Source organism: Amblyomma mixtum, chromosome 1 (genome assembly GCF_055824585.1).
Source record: "Amblyomma mixtum isolate Tamu chromosome 1, ASM5582458v1, whole genome shotgun sequence".
Lineage (NCBI taxonomy): Eukaryota > Metazoa > Arthropoda > Arachnida > Ixodida > Ixodidae > Amblyomma > Amblyomma mixtum.
The window spans coordinates 259,833,074-259,851,016 of NC_143012.1; the positions used below are offsets into that span (position 1 = coordinate 259,833,074).

At 43.5% G+C, this 17,943-nt stretch overlaps 2 protein-coding genes across 2 annotated transcripts; both read left to right on the forward strand.

Moving 5' to 3' along the window:
* Nucleotides 1-1,026: 1,026 nt before the first annotated feature.
* On the forward strand, nt 1,027-5,869 carry LOC149371572 (uncharacterized). The gene is made up of 4 exons (XM_089580502.1): nt 1,027-1,637; nt 3,661-3,755; nt 5,646-5,712; nt 5,859-5,869. Exons 1-4 carry the CDS (start codon nt 1,445-1,447, stop codon nt 5,867-5,869), a joined length of 366 nt encoding a protein of 121 aa, XP_089436628.1. The 5' UTR covers nt 1,027-1,444.
* LOC149371573 (uncharacterized) lies at nt 5,722-15,176 on the forward strand. The gene is made up of 7 exons (XM_089565853.1): nt 5,722-5,877; nt 8,201-8,265; nt 8,337-8,582; nt 10,518-10,592; nt 11,899-11,970; nt 13,806-14,037; nt 15,039-15,176. Exons 1-7 carry the CDS (start codon nt 5,874-5,876, stop codon nt 15,146-15,148), a joined length of 804 nt encoding a protein of 267 aa, XP_089421979.1. The 5' UTR covers nt 5,722-5,873; the 3' UTR covers nt 15,149-15,176.
* Nucleotides 15,177-17,943: the final 2,767 nt, after the last annotated feature.

Sequence of the window (17,943 nt, forward strand, 5' to 3'; positions counted from 1 at the left end):
TTGTCTTTTTATTTTTGTTTATTTTCTTATTTTTTTATTTTTATTTCCCTTTTCCTGACTTTACTCCTTTTATTTTATTTATGAAGCCCATGCATTCACTAGATGCGCCTTTATGCATGCTGGAACCTTGAGCCTTTTAAGCAGTGACGCCGGAAGGCGGACGAATCTGCCGACGCGTCTGTCGACACTACTGCCTACAGTGAACTAGAATATTCTAGTTCACTATACTCCTGCCGACGCGTCTGTCGACACGGCTGCCGACGCGTCTGCTAACGACAGTATGAGGCATTAAAGGCTTTCGCCTTAAAATGACGATAAACACCAATGTTTGTCTCTTTATAAAGGGTGGACATTACAGATCAGATAATATGATGATTATGATGCGTTGGCTAAAAACTAAGCAGTTCGTTGTCTCAGACGAGGTGGTTGAGGAGGATAAATGATAAACATTATTCGTCTGCCTGTGGATCCGCGTCGTGGTCCTTGCCTTGCAAGGCACCGATATTTGGTTTAAGTGATCCCTCACACCACTCCTAAGCTCTCGCTCGCAAAAAAAAATATTAAAGGCGCAGTTGACTAAGTAATGAAAGGTCATAATAGATGGTGTGCGGCTTATACATGAGCAGAAACTGTGATAGAGAACTATTAATAGTGGTTTTGCGAGAACGTCATGCATGCAAAACTTATATATTACTACCAACATTCCCGTTTGTCACAGCGCTATATTCGAGTCATATCCGTCGTGACTGTCATGTTCTTCGTGCAAGTATATGTGTGCACAATCGGGCGTGAGATGTTGAAAGCAGGCACATTCCAATTATGTAGGTCGTCGCGACTTGTGTATGTCTGTCTCTCTCTCTCTCTCTTTCTCCCTGTGTGTGTTTGTGTGTACGCATGCGTTAATGTCATTGCGGCACATGCTGCTACGAATGCAATTTTTCTACCACGTTAATCTCAGCACAAAGCGTCAACAACACCTACACAGAATGAAGATCCAGACACGTTCGATTAAGTTATATTTAATTGTTTATCTGGTTTTCCTCCTTTTTTATTTTTTTGTTAGTCGGGAGGGTGCGTGTTATTCAGTTGATAAAACTGCGGCCTGAAATTAAGGCTCAGCTTACGGTTGCGTAGTAGACCATGACTGTTGACCCGTTGAGACTCATGAGCACTTGCACACTTGCACGTAATATAACACGAACTGTGCACATATACTGTTTCCTCTGGAATAATAGGAGGGAATTCTTTTTCTGTGAACAACACGACAAACCGCACAGTATGAACGAATCTTCCTGTCTGAAGCAGACGACATAATGTCGCGGAAAGCATGAAAAACCAAACAAGCCGAAGCCATCCATAGCCTCAGACAGTTCTGTAGACATCGTGGTTTGCTCGGTCGGCGTGCGTCGTTTTTTGGAGCTTTTGACTGTGCACATTTGTAAAAATGGAAAAGCCACAGTTTGCCTATGTGGTTTACGAAGATGGAGGTAAAGCTGTAGTTAGTGTTTCGTGCATAAAAAACTACAGCCCACAGTCCGTCAAGGAATTGGCGAAAAATAAGCAGGTTTATTGGTGCGCCAATAAAACAACCAAAGACGACGAGGGCTACTACGTTGGGCACATCGAAGAACTGGCCGGTAAGTTTTATGTCTGCAGTTGTATGCGTTTGGCGCATAATTTTAATGCGCAGTGCTTTTTTTTTTGTTAACCCATGGTGATGAAGAGCTATTTACAACAGGCCGCTGCATGTGCTCCAAGTGGGCTGCGTTGTTGAGCATGTGCCATCAACCCGCTTTAAACGTTCCTGTCAGAAAAGCCCCGTCGTGCTTGCCCAGTATTCAAGATGCCCAAGTTGCGATTGATTACATGCCGAAATCCCAGCACCTCGAGGGCCCACTGCCCTTCTTTGTTTTCCTTTCTTTTTGTTTTTTCTTTGTGATGTTGCATGCATGCATATCTTGTAGTGCTCCTATACAGGGCGTTGCACGTAACATAGATATGTGAAAAAGATATTCTTTGGCATCATGTTGGAGCACTGTCAGCGTCGCCCTAGAAGTGCATCAGCACCTCTGTCTGTAAGAGGGTGCACCTCCATCTGATAGGTATGTCATTGTAAGCCGAGTCGTCACTTGAAAGTCAAGAAAGGGAAAGCGGTGAAGTGACATTGTTATTGTTCAATGCAGCCTCTGTATATTTTTTGTTTATCATTGGGAGCTCATTGAAGTGAGCGTTGGTTGTTCCTTCTATTTATTTGTTACCCAGCGCGCTGGTCAGTAGGTAGTGTGCTACAGTAATGCGAGAGTGCAGTGGCGGGGTATTTTTAATTTTAAGGCGTATCCTTTTGATGCTGTAAAAAAAGTGGTGCAGGAAGTATGTTGCTACAACAAACTGAATAGGCTGTTTGTGGCCTCCATTCGCATTTTTGTTTTCTGCTTGGTCTCAAACTGAATATTGAAATTACAAGTACTCAAAGCTGTGCAATGTAGTCGCAAACAATAAGTCCTTTGTTTCACTCCTTTATGGTGTTGCACTTCTTTTAAAGCTTTGGCTGAAGTTATGTGAAACATTGCTTGTGTACTATCCGGGACAGAAATCTCCAGGACTTGTGTGAGCAGTTGATACCTACCGTATTTACTCGCATAATGCTCGCACTCGCATAATGCTCGCACCCCCCACATTGCCTATCGAAAATTGGAATTTTTTTTTTCCTCGCATAATCATCGCATCCCCAACATCACTCGACAGAACTAAGGAAAAGTGCATGCAGAATGGATGGCCGAAGGCCAACACGCTCTTACGCCGGGTGGCACGATAAAGAGGCCATCTGTGGAGCTGCTGTGCAGCTGGGTAGCAGATGCATGGAGCATGATTGGCGCTGACGTGGTCGTGAAGAGTTTCAAGAAAACTGGCATTTCCAACGCCCTGGACGCGACAGAAGACCACTTGGTGTGGGACGAAGATGAAGAGGGTGAAGCTGAGGAAGCCGACGAAGCAGCGACCAGCGATAGCGATGGCAATGTCGACGTGGACTCCGCGGACTCTGAGTGATGGTGATGTTGCGGGCGGCCAGCCTTCGCAAATAAAGTGTTTCTGCAGCTAGTGTTTGTCGTCTCTGTGGTTTTATTACAAACGTAAGTCCTGCTTGCAATTGAAGTTTTGGTTAAATTTACAATAGCTGGCTTGAGAACCCCGGTTCACAGCCTATTTACATTTGCTTTCAGCACTCCAAAGCATTGTTCAAAAATTTTCCCCGCGTAATTATCGCACCCCCTAACTTCGCACCGATTTTCTGCGAAAAAAAGTGCGAGGATTATGCGAGTAAATACGGTATGTTAGCCAGTGTGATGGTGGAAGTTTGACTCACATACTTTAAAGTGTGGCAGTCAGATGACATGATTGTTTTTATACATACCACTTATGCATGCTTTTGAGGCATCCTAGAGACTTTCGACATCAATATTACATATGCATTTTTTTATAAACAGCGATGAATGCAGTAGTGCACTTGTGTTTGTGCTTGGTGTGTGTATTCACCAGCCTTTATGCCCTTGGTGTTCTAATGACATTCCTTATAGCAGCTCACTGCTTGCATGAACAGATTTTACTGCAATGTGCAACGTTGGGAAAATCCCTATGTGAAATACATCACCCTGGTTTCAGTGACAAAACAGGAACTGGCCCGAAGGCTGCAAAAGAGACGCATTCGGTGGCCCGACAGTGTCTTTGATGGACCAGTGTGCGGAACGTCTGAAAAGGTAAGTTTGCGGTGAGGCTAGTTTCAAATTTAAATAGTGAAATCGCGTAGTGGTTATAAGCAAGTGCATAAATGACAGCTTTCGGCTTGTGGTCCAATTATACAAGTGGGCATACCTGACAAAGCTATTGTCACAAATGCGGGATAGTCAACATTCTGCAAACAAGTTAAGCAAGAACCTCATGGCATGTACCCCTGTCATTCATCAAATTTAACGTGATATCCAACTAATTACATCTAGCACAGCACAAGAACAGAGAAGGATAGTCCGTCGCGGTGGCTCAGTGGTTATGGTGCTCGGCTACTGACTCGAAGGACGCGGGTTCGATCCTGGCCGCGGCGGTTGAATTTCTTTGGAGGAGAAATTCGAGGCCCGTGTACTGTGCGGTGTCAGTGCACGTTAAAGAACCCCAGGTGGTCGAAATTTCTAGAGCCCTCCACTACGGCATCTCTCATAGCCTTAGTCGCTTTGGGACGTTAAACCCCATCAATCAGTCACCAGAGAGGGACAAAACGAGGGTGCACACTACGATATTATGTGAGACAGGCACACTGTGATGTGTTCCGTTTTTGGTTTGTGCTTGTGTCTTGTGCTGCTATTTCTTTTCTTTGGTGAACACCAATCATAACTAGTTCACGCATTCGCTTCCACAGATGATGTCTGCTCAGATCTGATCTTTTTGTAGTTTAACAGAAAATGTTAGTGGCATTTGCTGATCATATATTGCCACACAACACCTACTAGTGCATTATTCAAAAAGTCACTACTCTGCGCAATTGCCTGCATTTCATTTCAATGCTTGTCCTCAACGCCATACAGTTAGGGTGTTTGCTTCCCCTTAGCATGAAGAATTTGGTTGGTTTGTAAGCAAACGCGTGTTTTCATTGGTAGAAAGAGCTGTGTTAACGCAGTACTTTACTTTTTGGCGTTGCTGACCTCTTACCTTTTTATAATTTGACAGTCCCTGGGATTGTGTCACAGACTTTCATGTGCTTCTGCATGTTTGATATCTTGGTAGCGTTTTCCTATAATTTCCTTCAGATTCACTATAGCATGATTTTTAAGGTGTATTTTGGAAAGGTTTGATGTTTTCATTGAAGAATTTATTGCTGTGCATGCATTAGAAGCATGGTAGTAAGTTTGGGAAGTGCTGTTTGGTGAAAATTATGTCAAGTTTGTCATGTGACAGGGGAGACAGCACCTCTTGTCTTATTCCAATAACCCTGCCCAGAGACCCACATATGCCTGCCTGCTGTAGTCACTGCCTGAACCTGATAACAGTGCATTGCCAAAAATTTTATCTTGGGAATAATTTCAGCCAGTTAAAGTTCCCAAGGTGGTCGAAGTTATTCCCAAGACCGCCACTGCAGCACCTCTTTCTTCCTTTCTTCCTTTCTTTTTTTTCTTTATGCCTTCCCTTAGGCTGCAGTTTGGGTGTCCACCGAGATAAGTGAGATTACTGCATCATTTGCTTTCTTTAAAAACCAATTTTTTACCTAGATCTGAAGACAAATTTTAGGTAATACAGTTGGCACAGTTTTTAATAATAATTTCAGCAGTTAACGAAAATGTGCAACCTGATCTGCAATCTTAAACAACTGTAGTCGGATACAACTCAAGAACTAAGCGGCTTTTCCGTGCCAAAGGATCCCCTTCCAGCCAGCGGTGCTGGCTGATTCTCATGAACCTGCTAATGTGACAGTGCAGGGAGCAGTGCACGAAGTGGCAGTCTGCTGCTCCCTGCACTGTCACACTAGCAGGTTCATGAGAATCAGCCAGCACCGCTGGCTGGAAGGGGATCCTTTGGCACGGAAAAGCCGCTTAGTTCTTGAGTTTTATAGGTGTTAATTTTAATGTGGCATTTTTGTCTTCATTTGTCATGAATTTCAGCGGGAGCTGAGCCAAAAAGAAAGGAATACCCGCAAGAAAATCGCAAAAAGAAAAAGGCTCAGGGAAAGTGCTGTCGAGAGCAATTCATCTGAAGAGGAATGCGGAGAAACCCTTTCTCCAAAAGGAAAAATCGTAAAGAAACTTCAGAATGAAGTTCTTGTGTTAAAAAAAAAGCTTGCACAGGAGCGCCACAGAAACGACAACCTTCAACAGGAAGTCATTAAAGGAATGGGTAAGACATTAACACATAGTGTTGCACCACCTGCATGTGTCATTGTTTTGCATCCTTAATGGTAAATTATGTACACAAGTGTTTCCAAAAGGGAAGGGGGCGGCACCAACAGCACATTTCAGTGCCTGCCTTGTGGGAGAAACAGAAGAAAATGCAACAATATTTGTTCCTCCCTCCTCCACATGCCTATAAGGGGACGCTGATGTCTCCTCACCTATTTGTGCGTGCCTATTGTCTGTAATGTTACTTTCCAGGAGGGGACATGTAGGAAATGTGGGATTTGATCCCCAGTGCCCCCAGGTATCTACCAGTGATACATTCGATGCAAGCTCTCCCTGGCCTGGTATTCGATGTGCTTTGGGTGATATGCTGGGGAAATAAATCTTTGACCCTGCATTTGGTAGCTGAAAACACCATGTCTTGGCACTCTTTGGCCACAGATGCCCTTGCAGTACAAAACCTCATCATCAATACTTTCTGGGAGAGGAACTGTAAGCTGTATTGGTAACGCAGTATGGTGCATTACTGGTTTTTGCTAATGTAGTTAATCTAAATCAGTTGCATCCATAACTCAGTAAGCTGTACAGGTATTAAAAACATGAGCAGCGCTGCTGCATTTCGTGTTTTTGGTTATGGGTAGAGGTTGGACTTATATCAAAATGATTTTTTGCAATTCACTTTTAACCAAAAAACGTTAGTATTCTTGACATGTATGCTGCAGCTTGCTGGCCATTGAGTAGAAGTTACACTCAAAGGAGAAAATAAAAAGGTATTAAAACCAAGGGCATGGTGGGGTGGTGTTGCTATTGGGTGCAGTTGTGCATTTTTGGGCATTGTTTCGCTGCCTTACATGCCTCTACAAATCAGGAGGCTCCTCTCTTCGCCAAACGTCTAGGCTAGTGCTGTTCAGTGCCATAGCATATAAAGGCTGTTGCTTGGTTAAGTGGGCTTGTCCACGCCATGTTTGAGGGTCTTGAGCAAGCTTCATGAAAAAGTACCATTTTCTGTCTACCTCAATGGTTCAACAGCAGTTTCATCACTGCAGTCAACACTTGGACCATGTGATTTGTCACCCTCTTTGTCAGCTGAGAGCAATGGCCTAAGGATAACATGAGAGCCCAGTTTGCCACTTTTCTAGTGACAGCCCAGTTTGTGTTTGTCTGATGGTTCTGTCATTTGACTTTTGCTGGTATTTTAAATGGAGATCTCTGCGACAAGCACAGCTGTATGTACGATGATATGTGCGTTAATTGCAGGTAAATTTATGCCAGTGCTGAAAAAATGGTTAAAATATACTGTGACTTTATCCCTGGGGAAAAAAAAGTTCCTGCAAATAAAAACTATATTTGCTGAAAAAAAAATGAGAATTGCGCACTGAAGTAAGCATTGCAAAAGTCTGGTCAATTTAAAAAAAATAAAAACAAAGTCCAACCTCTATCTAGTTGTAAGACTATTTGTCAAGTGGATCTGTAGCTGTGTTGAGAACTTGATTATATGTAGTAAACAGTGTGTAGAGTTGTGTTTGCAGTGACCTCTCTGAGAAAATAAAGAAAGCCAAATGCATGGTTGTACACGTTAACCCTAGGGAAGGCGAGAGCAGTATTGTAGGTCATTAGGAGAGAGTAAATTGAGATTAATATAAGGTCATAAAAAAATGTGCTCTTCATTGTTTGCTGCACTACCCATCCTCTTGTAGATCTTTGGGAATTGAATCACAATAGTTGCATTACCATGCCCCTTTAGGTGTTCAAGCTTATATCAATTTTTTTTTCATGTTTTCAGTTTTGTGGAGAGATCTGGATTTAAAAATTGCTTGATTGCTTTCTAGCTCCAAACGTCTTTTTCATTGTAGGTAACCTATATAAAGTAAAGTAGGCTACTGTTCAATGGAAAAAAGAATGTGCTGCCATCTCGCTTCCTAAGTTATGCACCACGAAGTATAAGCTACCGGCACAAGGCAGTGTCTTCCACAAGTACGCTGCTCTTGCACTCACTAGCCAGCCGGACAAGCCTGGAAGCTGTTGCCTAGCATGCATAGCTTCCTCTCCGCTGTAAGCGACTTGTGCCACAAAATATATATGATGCGTACAGGTCTGACTTGAGTCCCATGCAGTGCATAAAATTTGCTTGCAAGTGTCAGTTGCTTATTGGCATCACATCCACAGCGGCTGTGTTTCGATAGATATGCTTTAAAGAACCCTTCATGGCTTAATTAATTTGGAACCCTACACAGCAGTGTCTCTCATAGCCCATATGCAGTTTTGGGGTGCTAGCAAGCTGTGACCAAGTAATCATTTGACATTCTTTTGTCTTTGCTGTGCAGAAAGCATCCGGCAGGATATGAGCACATTCCGTAGGATGTGCAGATGCTCTCAAGAACAGCGAGAGGTATGGGCATTCCTGAACAGTGGGGCCAAGATGCATATGCCTAATTACCTCCTCCTACTCTATTTTTGTAGGGAGCAGCGCCAGAAGATGCTGTCAAGCGCAGGCTGTTTGGGATAGACCAAGCTACAAGTGGCACGTTGGTGCTTAGGGCTGTTGAGCCGAATAAACCCATCTCAGATCTTGAATTAGTCACTGAAACTAGTGAGATGGGTATGTGTGAGAATGAGAATTGGTCTGGCCGAACCGAGGCTACTTTGACAGAAGGGCAGTGCCTGCAGACAGCCGTGGCTGAGTCACCACTGTTACAGGCAGATGAGGTAGGTCTTACATTGTTATTTGAAGCTATATAGCCACCTTTTGTATGAGAATATGTTTCTGAGGTAGAAGAAAGTATTATATTGCTTTTGTTTCGCAGCCACTTACCAAAATGTCAAGCTGTTTCTTTACCAGATGTCACTATTCAATTAATGCCAACTCTCTCCAAATGTCCAAGAGGCCTCAGATTTTCGAACCAACTTTCTCATTTACAGACGTCACAGTACCTCTCTTGATTGCGCCAAACCTTTACTCAGAAATAAGTTTTGTTCACAACTCTAGTTGCTAGTTTGCCCAGTACAAGCAGGAGCCAAGTGACAACACACTACAGCAGCTAGCAAATTTTTTGGAGTTGAAACAATGGGCTAGCACTGATTGATTGCGGTAATGGTCTATAAACACTGTTGGAGCATGCTGAAGCAGGCATGTCTTGGATTTGCTGGGCTTGTGCTGCCGTAAAAAGGTTTTTGTTGGTGCTAACTGATGAAGCATTTTCTCAAGCTTTTGTATTGTTTGCTCATGTTGTTCATACTGTTTACTTAGGGGAGGTAGTTATCTCATACATGAACCACAAAAGTGAAATAACTAGAATAAGACTAGGGTGGAATGCATTTGGCAGGTACTTTTAGAATATGAATTACAGTTTTCATGTATCCCTCAAGAGAAAAGTACATAACAGTTGTATCTTACCAGTACTCACCTTTGGGGCAGAAACATGGAGCTAACGAAAAGGATTCAGCTTGAATTCAGCACAACGCAGTGAGCTCGTCATCAGCATGACTACGCCCACTGCAGGGCAAAGGCCTCTCCCATGTCTCTCCAATTAACCCTGTCCTTTGTCAGTTGCGGCCATCGTATCCCCTCAAGCTTCCAATCTCATCTGCCCACCTAACTTTCTGCTGCCCTCTGCTAGTATTGCCTTCTCCTGGAATTTATTCCTTTACCCTTAAGGACCAGCGGTTATCGTGCCCTCCCATAACATACACAGCGGAATCCCATTTCTTAATTTTGACTAGGATGTCATTAACCCGTCACTCCCTCACCTGCCCTGCCCTCTTCCGGTCTCTTAGCGTTACACCTAGAAATTTTTTTTCCATAACTTGCTGTGTTGCCCTTAATCTAAGCTGAACCCTTTTCGTTAGCCTCCGTGTTGCTGCCCCATAGGTGATTACCGTTAAGATACAGCTGTTGTATACTTTTCTGATGAGGGATATTGGTAAACTGCCATTCATGATCTGAGAGAACCTGCCATATGCGCTCCACCCCATTCTTAACCTTAGAGTTATTTCCCTCTCGTAAGCCGCTGCGGTGGCTCAGTGGTTATGGCGTTCGGCTGCTGACCTGAAAGACACAGGTTTGAATCCGGCCGTGGCGATCGCATTTCTATGGAGGCGCAATGCTAGAGCCCCGGGTGCTGTGTGATGTCAGTGCACGTTAAAGAACTCCAGGTGGTCGAAATTTCCGGAGCCCTCCACTACGGCGTCTCTCATAGCCTGAGTCGCTTTGGGACATCAAACCCTTACCATTTCCCAAACCCAAACCAAAACCATTTCTTTTTTATGATCCGGATCAGAGAGCTATGGAAAGAAAAAAGATAGTTGTAACGGTAGGAGACAAGAACAGAGTGGGTCAGGGAACAAATGAAGTTAAAGACATCTAAGTCGAAATCGGGAAATGTGCATGCACAGGGCATGTAAATGCAAAGGAAAGATACGTAATCGGTGGCTACTAAGCTAACTGACTGGATTCCGAGAGAAGGGAAGCATTGCAGGGGGCAGCAGAACGTTAGGTGGGTAGATAAAATTAAGTTGCTTGTACAAAATCGCCATAGCCAGCACAGGAGTAGATTAATTCGAGAGATATGGGAGAGGCCTTTGCCTTGCAGTGGGTGTAGTTGGCTGCTGCTGATGATGATTATTATTTTCATTCCATTCCAGAATGGGAAACTGTCAGTGGACACGCCTCAAAGCCGCCTGGATGTAGACCCTGCCTTCGGCATAGATACCGTTCAGGTGTGAATTGAGTTTGTTTAGAGAATTTCTCATTGCGTTTATGATTTTACTGTTAACAGCTATTTCCCAGCTTGGAGGGATTGAGACACCAACTTTTGAGGCTATACAAAGCTTATGGCCAAGTTTGGATGTGAGCAGTGCTCAAAATATATTTTAATTCACCTCCAAAGAGTCCATAAATGCCCTTCACATAATCAGTCAGCTTGCTCCAGCTCGTCAAAATGCCTGATGGTGCCGCAGCAGTAGCAATCCTGTGGCCCTCTTCATTTTGTGTTGCACACTTGAGGAATGATGTGTGGGCCATTGTGCACCATGGCACAATACAATAAAATGGTTGTGTGTGCGTGGCTGACTTGTTGCAGAAACAGTTCATATTTAGAACTTAATTCACAACGATGAGAGAAGCCAACAGCCACAGAAACCAAGGGACACAGGGAATTTTTTATTTATTTATTTATTTATTTTGTGCTGTTGTTCGATATAGAATATTACTGAATATGTTATCGCTTAAAGCTAATTGATTAGGAAAGCAGAAGAAAAAACAACCACATGCCGCCGGTGGGATCCGAACCCACGACCTCCGAATTACGCGTCCGGGGCTCTACCACTGAGCTACGGCGACAGCTGTCAAACCTTCAGCTTTCGGGGGTATTTATGTTTACAAATAACCTAACCTTGGGAGTGTTCACCAGTGCCATCCACGTTCTTAAGCGGCGGACGTAGCACGTCCTGAGTTACCGCTGATGTGACGTAGGACGTCATCGAACGGCGAGGGTGGAAGCTTTGTGAGAACCCTCTTATGCTTCCTAAGGCATCAAGGCTGCCAGAACCGAGGCCCTCGTTAGGCAATTAATCAGACAAGGAAAGGGGAATGAGGGGCTCGTTATAAATATGAGAGAAGCCAACAGCCACAGAAACCAAGGGACACAGGGAATTTTTTATTTATTTATTTATTTTGATGACAATGAGTGGTACCATTACTATCTCGGCGCAGCCTTCCGGCTAGATGAATAGGAACAGCATGTGACTTTCTTTTTTGTTTTAGCTTTCTCACTTGATTAATGTAGCACCGATCCTGGCTAGCCTTAGCATGTCATGTTGAAATTAGCCGAGCGACATGCCTGCAGATGAGAAAGAGCATCCGATTGGCTGCCTCGATCCAAGATGCTCTCCGTAGATGGCAGTGCAGTGCACGTTTGCCTTGCTCCGCTGCTTTCTGTGTGAAGCGCACACTTATGCTCCTGATAGTACATCTGTATGACTGCAGTGACATTTAATCCATGTTATACTATTTTTCTTGCTGAAGGCACTGCAACCTGCAGAAATGGCATCCTGCAGTGCCACTACCAACCAGGTGTCCAATGTGTGCGTCAATCAGGTATGAATTGAGATTGCAGTTCGCCACTATATTTCGTAAAATTTCATGATTTTTACCTTATTCTTCAACTAAGCTCCACGTACGTGTGATTACCATTACATATAGATGGTGTTGCTTTTTCAGTTTACATAGGGATATTATGGTGTTTAAAAAGCTTTTAGGGTAGTGTTGTATTTTCATGTTTTTTAACATTGCAGAACTCTCATTTGACACATTTTCTGAGTTATGCGTGTTATGTGTTGTTTGCGAACAGAGTTAATGGGGAACAAAAGGAAGCACACTAGAGTTGGCGAAGCCGCTTGCAATATCTGAGCGCCTCTCTTCATTCGGGTCATGCATATCTGTACTGAAAGTTCAGTGATGTTTAGTGCTGTACAAAGTGCGTTCTCCATGCCATCCACCATTGTGTACAGTAAAACCTCGTTAATGGAGATGCAAAATAGAAAAATCTCCAATCAAATTCGAATGTTGACTTAAGTCCCCCGCCAAAAAATTGCCAAAAACAGTTTGCATTGTAGTAAGTATATCGGATGAAAAATGCGCTGCGGTTTTGTGCATTTCAAGTGAGGAGTGTCTAACACTGTGGGCTGAAATGGCCATTAATCGGAGCGCGTTGTGGTTTAGTGTACAAGAATGTATTAAGCTTTTAGTTTATTTTAAAATTATTTGCTTAAAATGTATTTGCTTTGTCCCCCCACCCCCTTATGTAATGCCTCAACAGAGGCCTTTAAGGGTAAAATAAATGATGATGATAAAACAGCCACCGTGCTGGCTCAATAGTTATGGTGCTCAGCTGCTGACTCAAAAGACGCAGGATCGATATACCTGGGGTCGGCTTGTACATTGAAGAATGCAGTCTAGATAAATTTTTTGGCTTGGCAAACAAGGAAGCTCTTGCTTTGTAACATCAAACTCAAGGTGCTTATGGAGTATTGATGTACGCAAGACAATGTTTTCTGTTTTGGGCCAAGAGTTTATTGATAGTAGTTGGATAATCATGCCTAGGTCAAGGGCCGCACCAGTCTGCAATTAGTATCTCAATCCAAAAAAAGCGAATCCTGGTAAAGTATTCTTTTTACAAAGATTTTACAGTGCACTTGGAAAAAAAAATGTTTTCCCTTCCAGTATTCTCCTGGAATGAGTGTAATGGCCATTGAATATTTTTTAGGTAGTTAACAGTGACACATGGTGAAATGTACCGATGTTTCATTCCTTTAATATCCTGTAGGGAATAAAAAATTGGTAGTTTTTATGCCTGTTTTAGGCACTGATGGTATACCTAGCTATCACATCTTTTTGCCAGTTTCTCGCATTGCATGGTACATAATTACTTAGGCCTTGCATATTTTCCATGTTTTGAATTGCGTCCTTAAAGGGTAGCCTTGTGTTTTATGCTGCATTCTTTTTGCAGCTTTTTGCAAATGTATAGCATCTTGAGTGGTACCAAATTACTAAAACTTCAAGTATTATTTCGTGAGCATATATGCTATAATTATCCCTCATGTGTCTGAGGTCTTGGTGTCTTAAAGTGTAAATGATATTTGGGAACTTAATGTTGCTAAGGAAGAACACTGCTAGGGGTACAAGCGGCATTTACTTTTATGCGTGCTTCTGCTATTTGTGTTCTAATGTCTAGATGACATGGGAACACCCGTAGGGTGTACATGGTGTACTACAGGGGTGCTTTCATAAAGTTTCAAACTGCAGCTTCATCATGTAGATGCAAAATGTCTGATTTGGAAGTATCATTTCTGTCATCTAATCTCTTGATTCAGGTGAAACATGTCGGCATTGGGGAGTTACTGCACATAGCACTCTTTTCTTTGGCCATGCAGGTACTTATTGGGCCTGGTGTCCAGATCCCGTCTGACAAGTGGCAGCACCTCATGGACCAACCGAAGGATAGCCTCTTTGTGCGGGAAGCAGCGAAGGCAATTTGGGGCATCCAGAACCTGTACAACAGGAGCGTCACTGGAGCCCCTTGCCGCCGCTACCTGCATAAAGAGGGCGGCCCTGAGACCACCGAAAAGAAGGCACTGACACCAATGAAGCTTGATGCTCTGAAAAGTGCGTGCTTTTCTGTCATAATTAAGCTTAGTTTTCTTGAATTAGACTTGCAGGTGGATGTGCAAACTGTGGGTATGGCAAAAGGGCTGAATTGTATTGTGCCCATATTGCATGACCTGAAATTGAGTAGTGCACTGTGATGTTTGTGCGCACTGCTCAGGCTGCTGCGTTTGTGTGGTTTGTGAGTTGCAAGCACAGTAGCTTTGTATGCAAGGCAAACCTGGTTGGTGGATAAGCTTTATTGCTGACATGGCAAACATGAATCATAATGTGGTTTTGGGTTAGTGCAAAGTATCGGCAGCATGTTCAAATTGCTCAACTGAACTGCATGTAGCTCGTTTGGAGTATGCTCCAGTGATACGGCAACATGGTGTGTCAGAAGGCACAGCACCTGTGGTGTGCACAACACCACTCATATGTTTTCAACCAGGGGTCATGTGCTAGAGTGGTTGGCTCTCAGGTTCACTGACTAGGAGTGGCTACCTTGTAGCGATGTGTGCCAGTGATAGCTGTTTCACCAAGTCAACCACTTGAAAATGTGCCTCCAGATCTGTATAGCAGATTAGTTTTCACATGCTCTCCAGTGGGCACTACAGTGGACTCCCTTTAAACAAAACTCGATGGGGACAAGGAAAACTGTTTCATTTATTGGCAGTTTCATTTAAGGGTTGTGACCCCCCCAAAAAAGCTGTGCAAGGTAGAGTTTGCTTTAGGTTGGTATGCCACCGCTTCACCAAATAGTCATTCATCATGGTTAGGCTGCACATGTGCTCTGAGCAACCCTCTTGCTGGAAGTACTGCTGGAGTAGTTCTACTGCCTGACTTGCCTCATTAGTTGACACTAGGGAGGTTGATGGTTGGCTGACAGAGGTGCGCAATTAAATTAGCCTGAAAGCATTTTAGGTGTAAATTGTTCTTTCCAAGCATTGAACGTGCTTTTAGAGTTGGAGATATTGCCCCAAAACTACTTTTTGTCTCTCCTTTTATTTTATTTTTTTCAGGTGCTTTTGAACAACATCTTGGGAATCACCCAAGTGACATCCCTAGCACGAAGAGACGTGCCAGTGTGAACAGGCACCTGGCTGATATGCTGAAGGTATTGAAACGGTGAAAAAGTAAAGCTTTTTTTTCTCATCTTCACTTCATATTGGCTCCTGTGTTTCCTGAACATTCGTTTTCAAAACCAAAAGTGCGAGATTATGGTTTTGAAAATGCAACACATTTAAAAAACAAGCATTTCATAAGCAAATGACATTGACATTGTTCATAGTACAAGTCACAATGTGTGCTTATTGCAACAGTGTAATTATGCAATATGTTTTAATAATTGTGCACCAGTTGCTTTTCTTGATTAAATGCATTTCTCTATTATTTTTGCATGGAAAGCACAGAGAAGTGACTCTTGCTATGTGGGATGCCATATAGTGAAGGGCTCCAGAAATTTCGGCCACCTGGGGTTCTGTAACATTTTGATATATTGCATGATGGGTCTCCACAACTTTGCCTTCATCAAAACGCGACCACTGCAGCTGGGATCGAACCCGCATCCTTCAAGTAAGCTGGCGAGTGCCATAACTACTGCGGCACCATGGCGGCTTATTCCGTATCATTTCTGCATCATACGGTTCAGCAGAGAATTCCGTACAGTCCGTATAATACGAAGTCGTAAGGATTCCGTATCATATAAGGCTCTCCATATAATGCGGAAGTCCATATTATTTCCGTATGATATGGAATTCCGTATTCCAATAAGTGCGTATATATGGAAATCCGTATTGTATGGAGTCCATATATGCGGTTTTTTCCAGTAGGGGAGGTTCATGCGAAATTTTTTCCTACAACTGTGTTTGCTATGCTAGGAGAAAGAAACATTGAGCTAGAGGTCCTAACCTGGCGAAACGCTGATAGAATTGTTTACGTTAATAGCAGAAACTACAAACATGAAGCGCACACTATCTTACACAGCGGCGGCTCCAGAATGCAGTCCAGCCAAGCCTTCTTGATGCCTTTGGACACTGTCGCGGAGGACACTTGATCGATGGAGAAGGTTTCGCTTAAAGTACACAATGATCAAAATTAATAGCGCGAACAACGAATACGGAAGGGAAGAAAAACACAGGACAAGCGCTGGATCACTTGGTATCTACCTCTGGTCAATGGCAAGGAAGGCCTAATTGACGATACGAATGCGTGATAGTTCATTTGCTTTCCAACCTTACTTTTGTGCATTTGCTTTTTTTGGCTTTTTCTTTGTCTGAGTATACACCCTACTGTAATTTACTCAGCGACCCGTTGAAACATATGAACATAAGGCAACAAAACACGCCGCCGCACGATTGCATTTTGTCCGGGCATAGTCGAAGAGTAACGCGGATTAGACAGGAGCGCCAGTATTTTGCTTTGGCAGGCAGTGTTCGGATGTGTTCTAAATAGAAACTGACTTTCGGGCGTTGCTGGGTTTATACCTCACCGTTAGAGGAGCAGAGTCTATCAGCTTCTATTTTTTAGTTCATTTCCTATCAAAAGCCAAACCTCAATTTCCCGCTTCCCTCTAATCATTCCATTCAGAACCAGCAAAATCAAAGTTCAGATCCCATTGCATACAATATAGCAGGCTGCCTGACCAAGAGTCTGCAACTACTGCGATAGCGTTGGGATGAAACATAAAGTACAGCGATAAGAAAAAAAAAAACAAATGATAGTTTAGCGTAGCTAAACACGAAACATTCTGTGAAAGTGATGTTTTCTGCACGTTGACAGCAGCGCTACGTACCTGAAACGCACGACTGAGCCGCCCACTCACCAAGCGACATAGTTAAGAGCGTCTACAACTTTTTAATCCTCAGTGCCAATTTACCCAATGTACGCCGGCGGCCTATGCTCCAGTGTCGCGTTTCTGCAGCAATATTGTCAACGCTAACGCGTATTGCTGTAGCGGCGCGTGTCAGCCATAACATTTTCCACGCCAACGCATACTGTGCGCAGCCCTCTGTAAATACCACCACATCGCTCAATGCGGGAATATTATTTAGATAGTAGTATTCGTTGATCAAAAGGAATATATGCAATGCCCGGTGTGGGAGTGCTTTGCAGTTTAACACGAGGCGTGTGCGACTGCGACGATAGCCTAGTGCTCTTGCGCAGTGGCCAGCGAAGCTGATCTGTTTCCGCCGCAGTCAGTTGGAATCCCTCGCGCGGCAATATATATTTTATTTATGAATTGCCCAAGGTAACCGTCAAGTCCATGCGTCTCACAAACCGTAGAGCAGTGCTTTCGCACTAGAATGAACGTTTGATTTACTTCATTAAACTAAATGCGACGTAGGTGCCCAAGCACAAACATATGGACTCTTCGCATAGGTTTCTTAGGATGGTTTATAGGCATTGTAAGAGGCAGCTGTCAAGGCGCTGTTTCTGTCTTTCCACTTGTCTGCAGCTGCCATGAAATAGGTTGCTCCCTCTCCAGTAGGCTGGAGCAGGCGTGGTACTCTCCCTCCCACTTGGTTGCAGCTGAGGTACACGGGTTTCGTGCTTTTTACGTCACTCTATAGGCCGAAAAACCGGTTTCCCTTCTTCCCCCGGACACCACCAGCCATCACAACGACATATAACGGCTTCCCTGCCACTTACTCACCTAGTACTAGCACAGAAAAGGAAAGGTATTGTTGTTCCCTCTTTCCCCTTTGCCGCTCCCAACCCGTTGCCTGTCAGCACATCTTCCACCACATCATCCTTCCATCATATATATATATATATATATATATATATATATATATATATATATATATAAGGGAAGGGGTATGAGGGGCTCGTTATAAATATGAAAGAAGCCAACAGCCACAGAAACCAAGGGGCACAGGGGATTTTTAATCTATTTATTTATTTTGTGGTGTTGATCAATTTAGA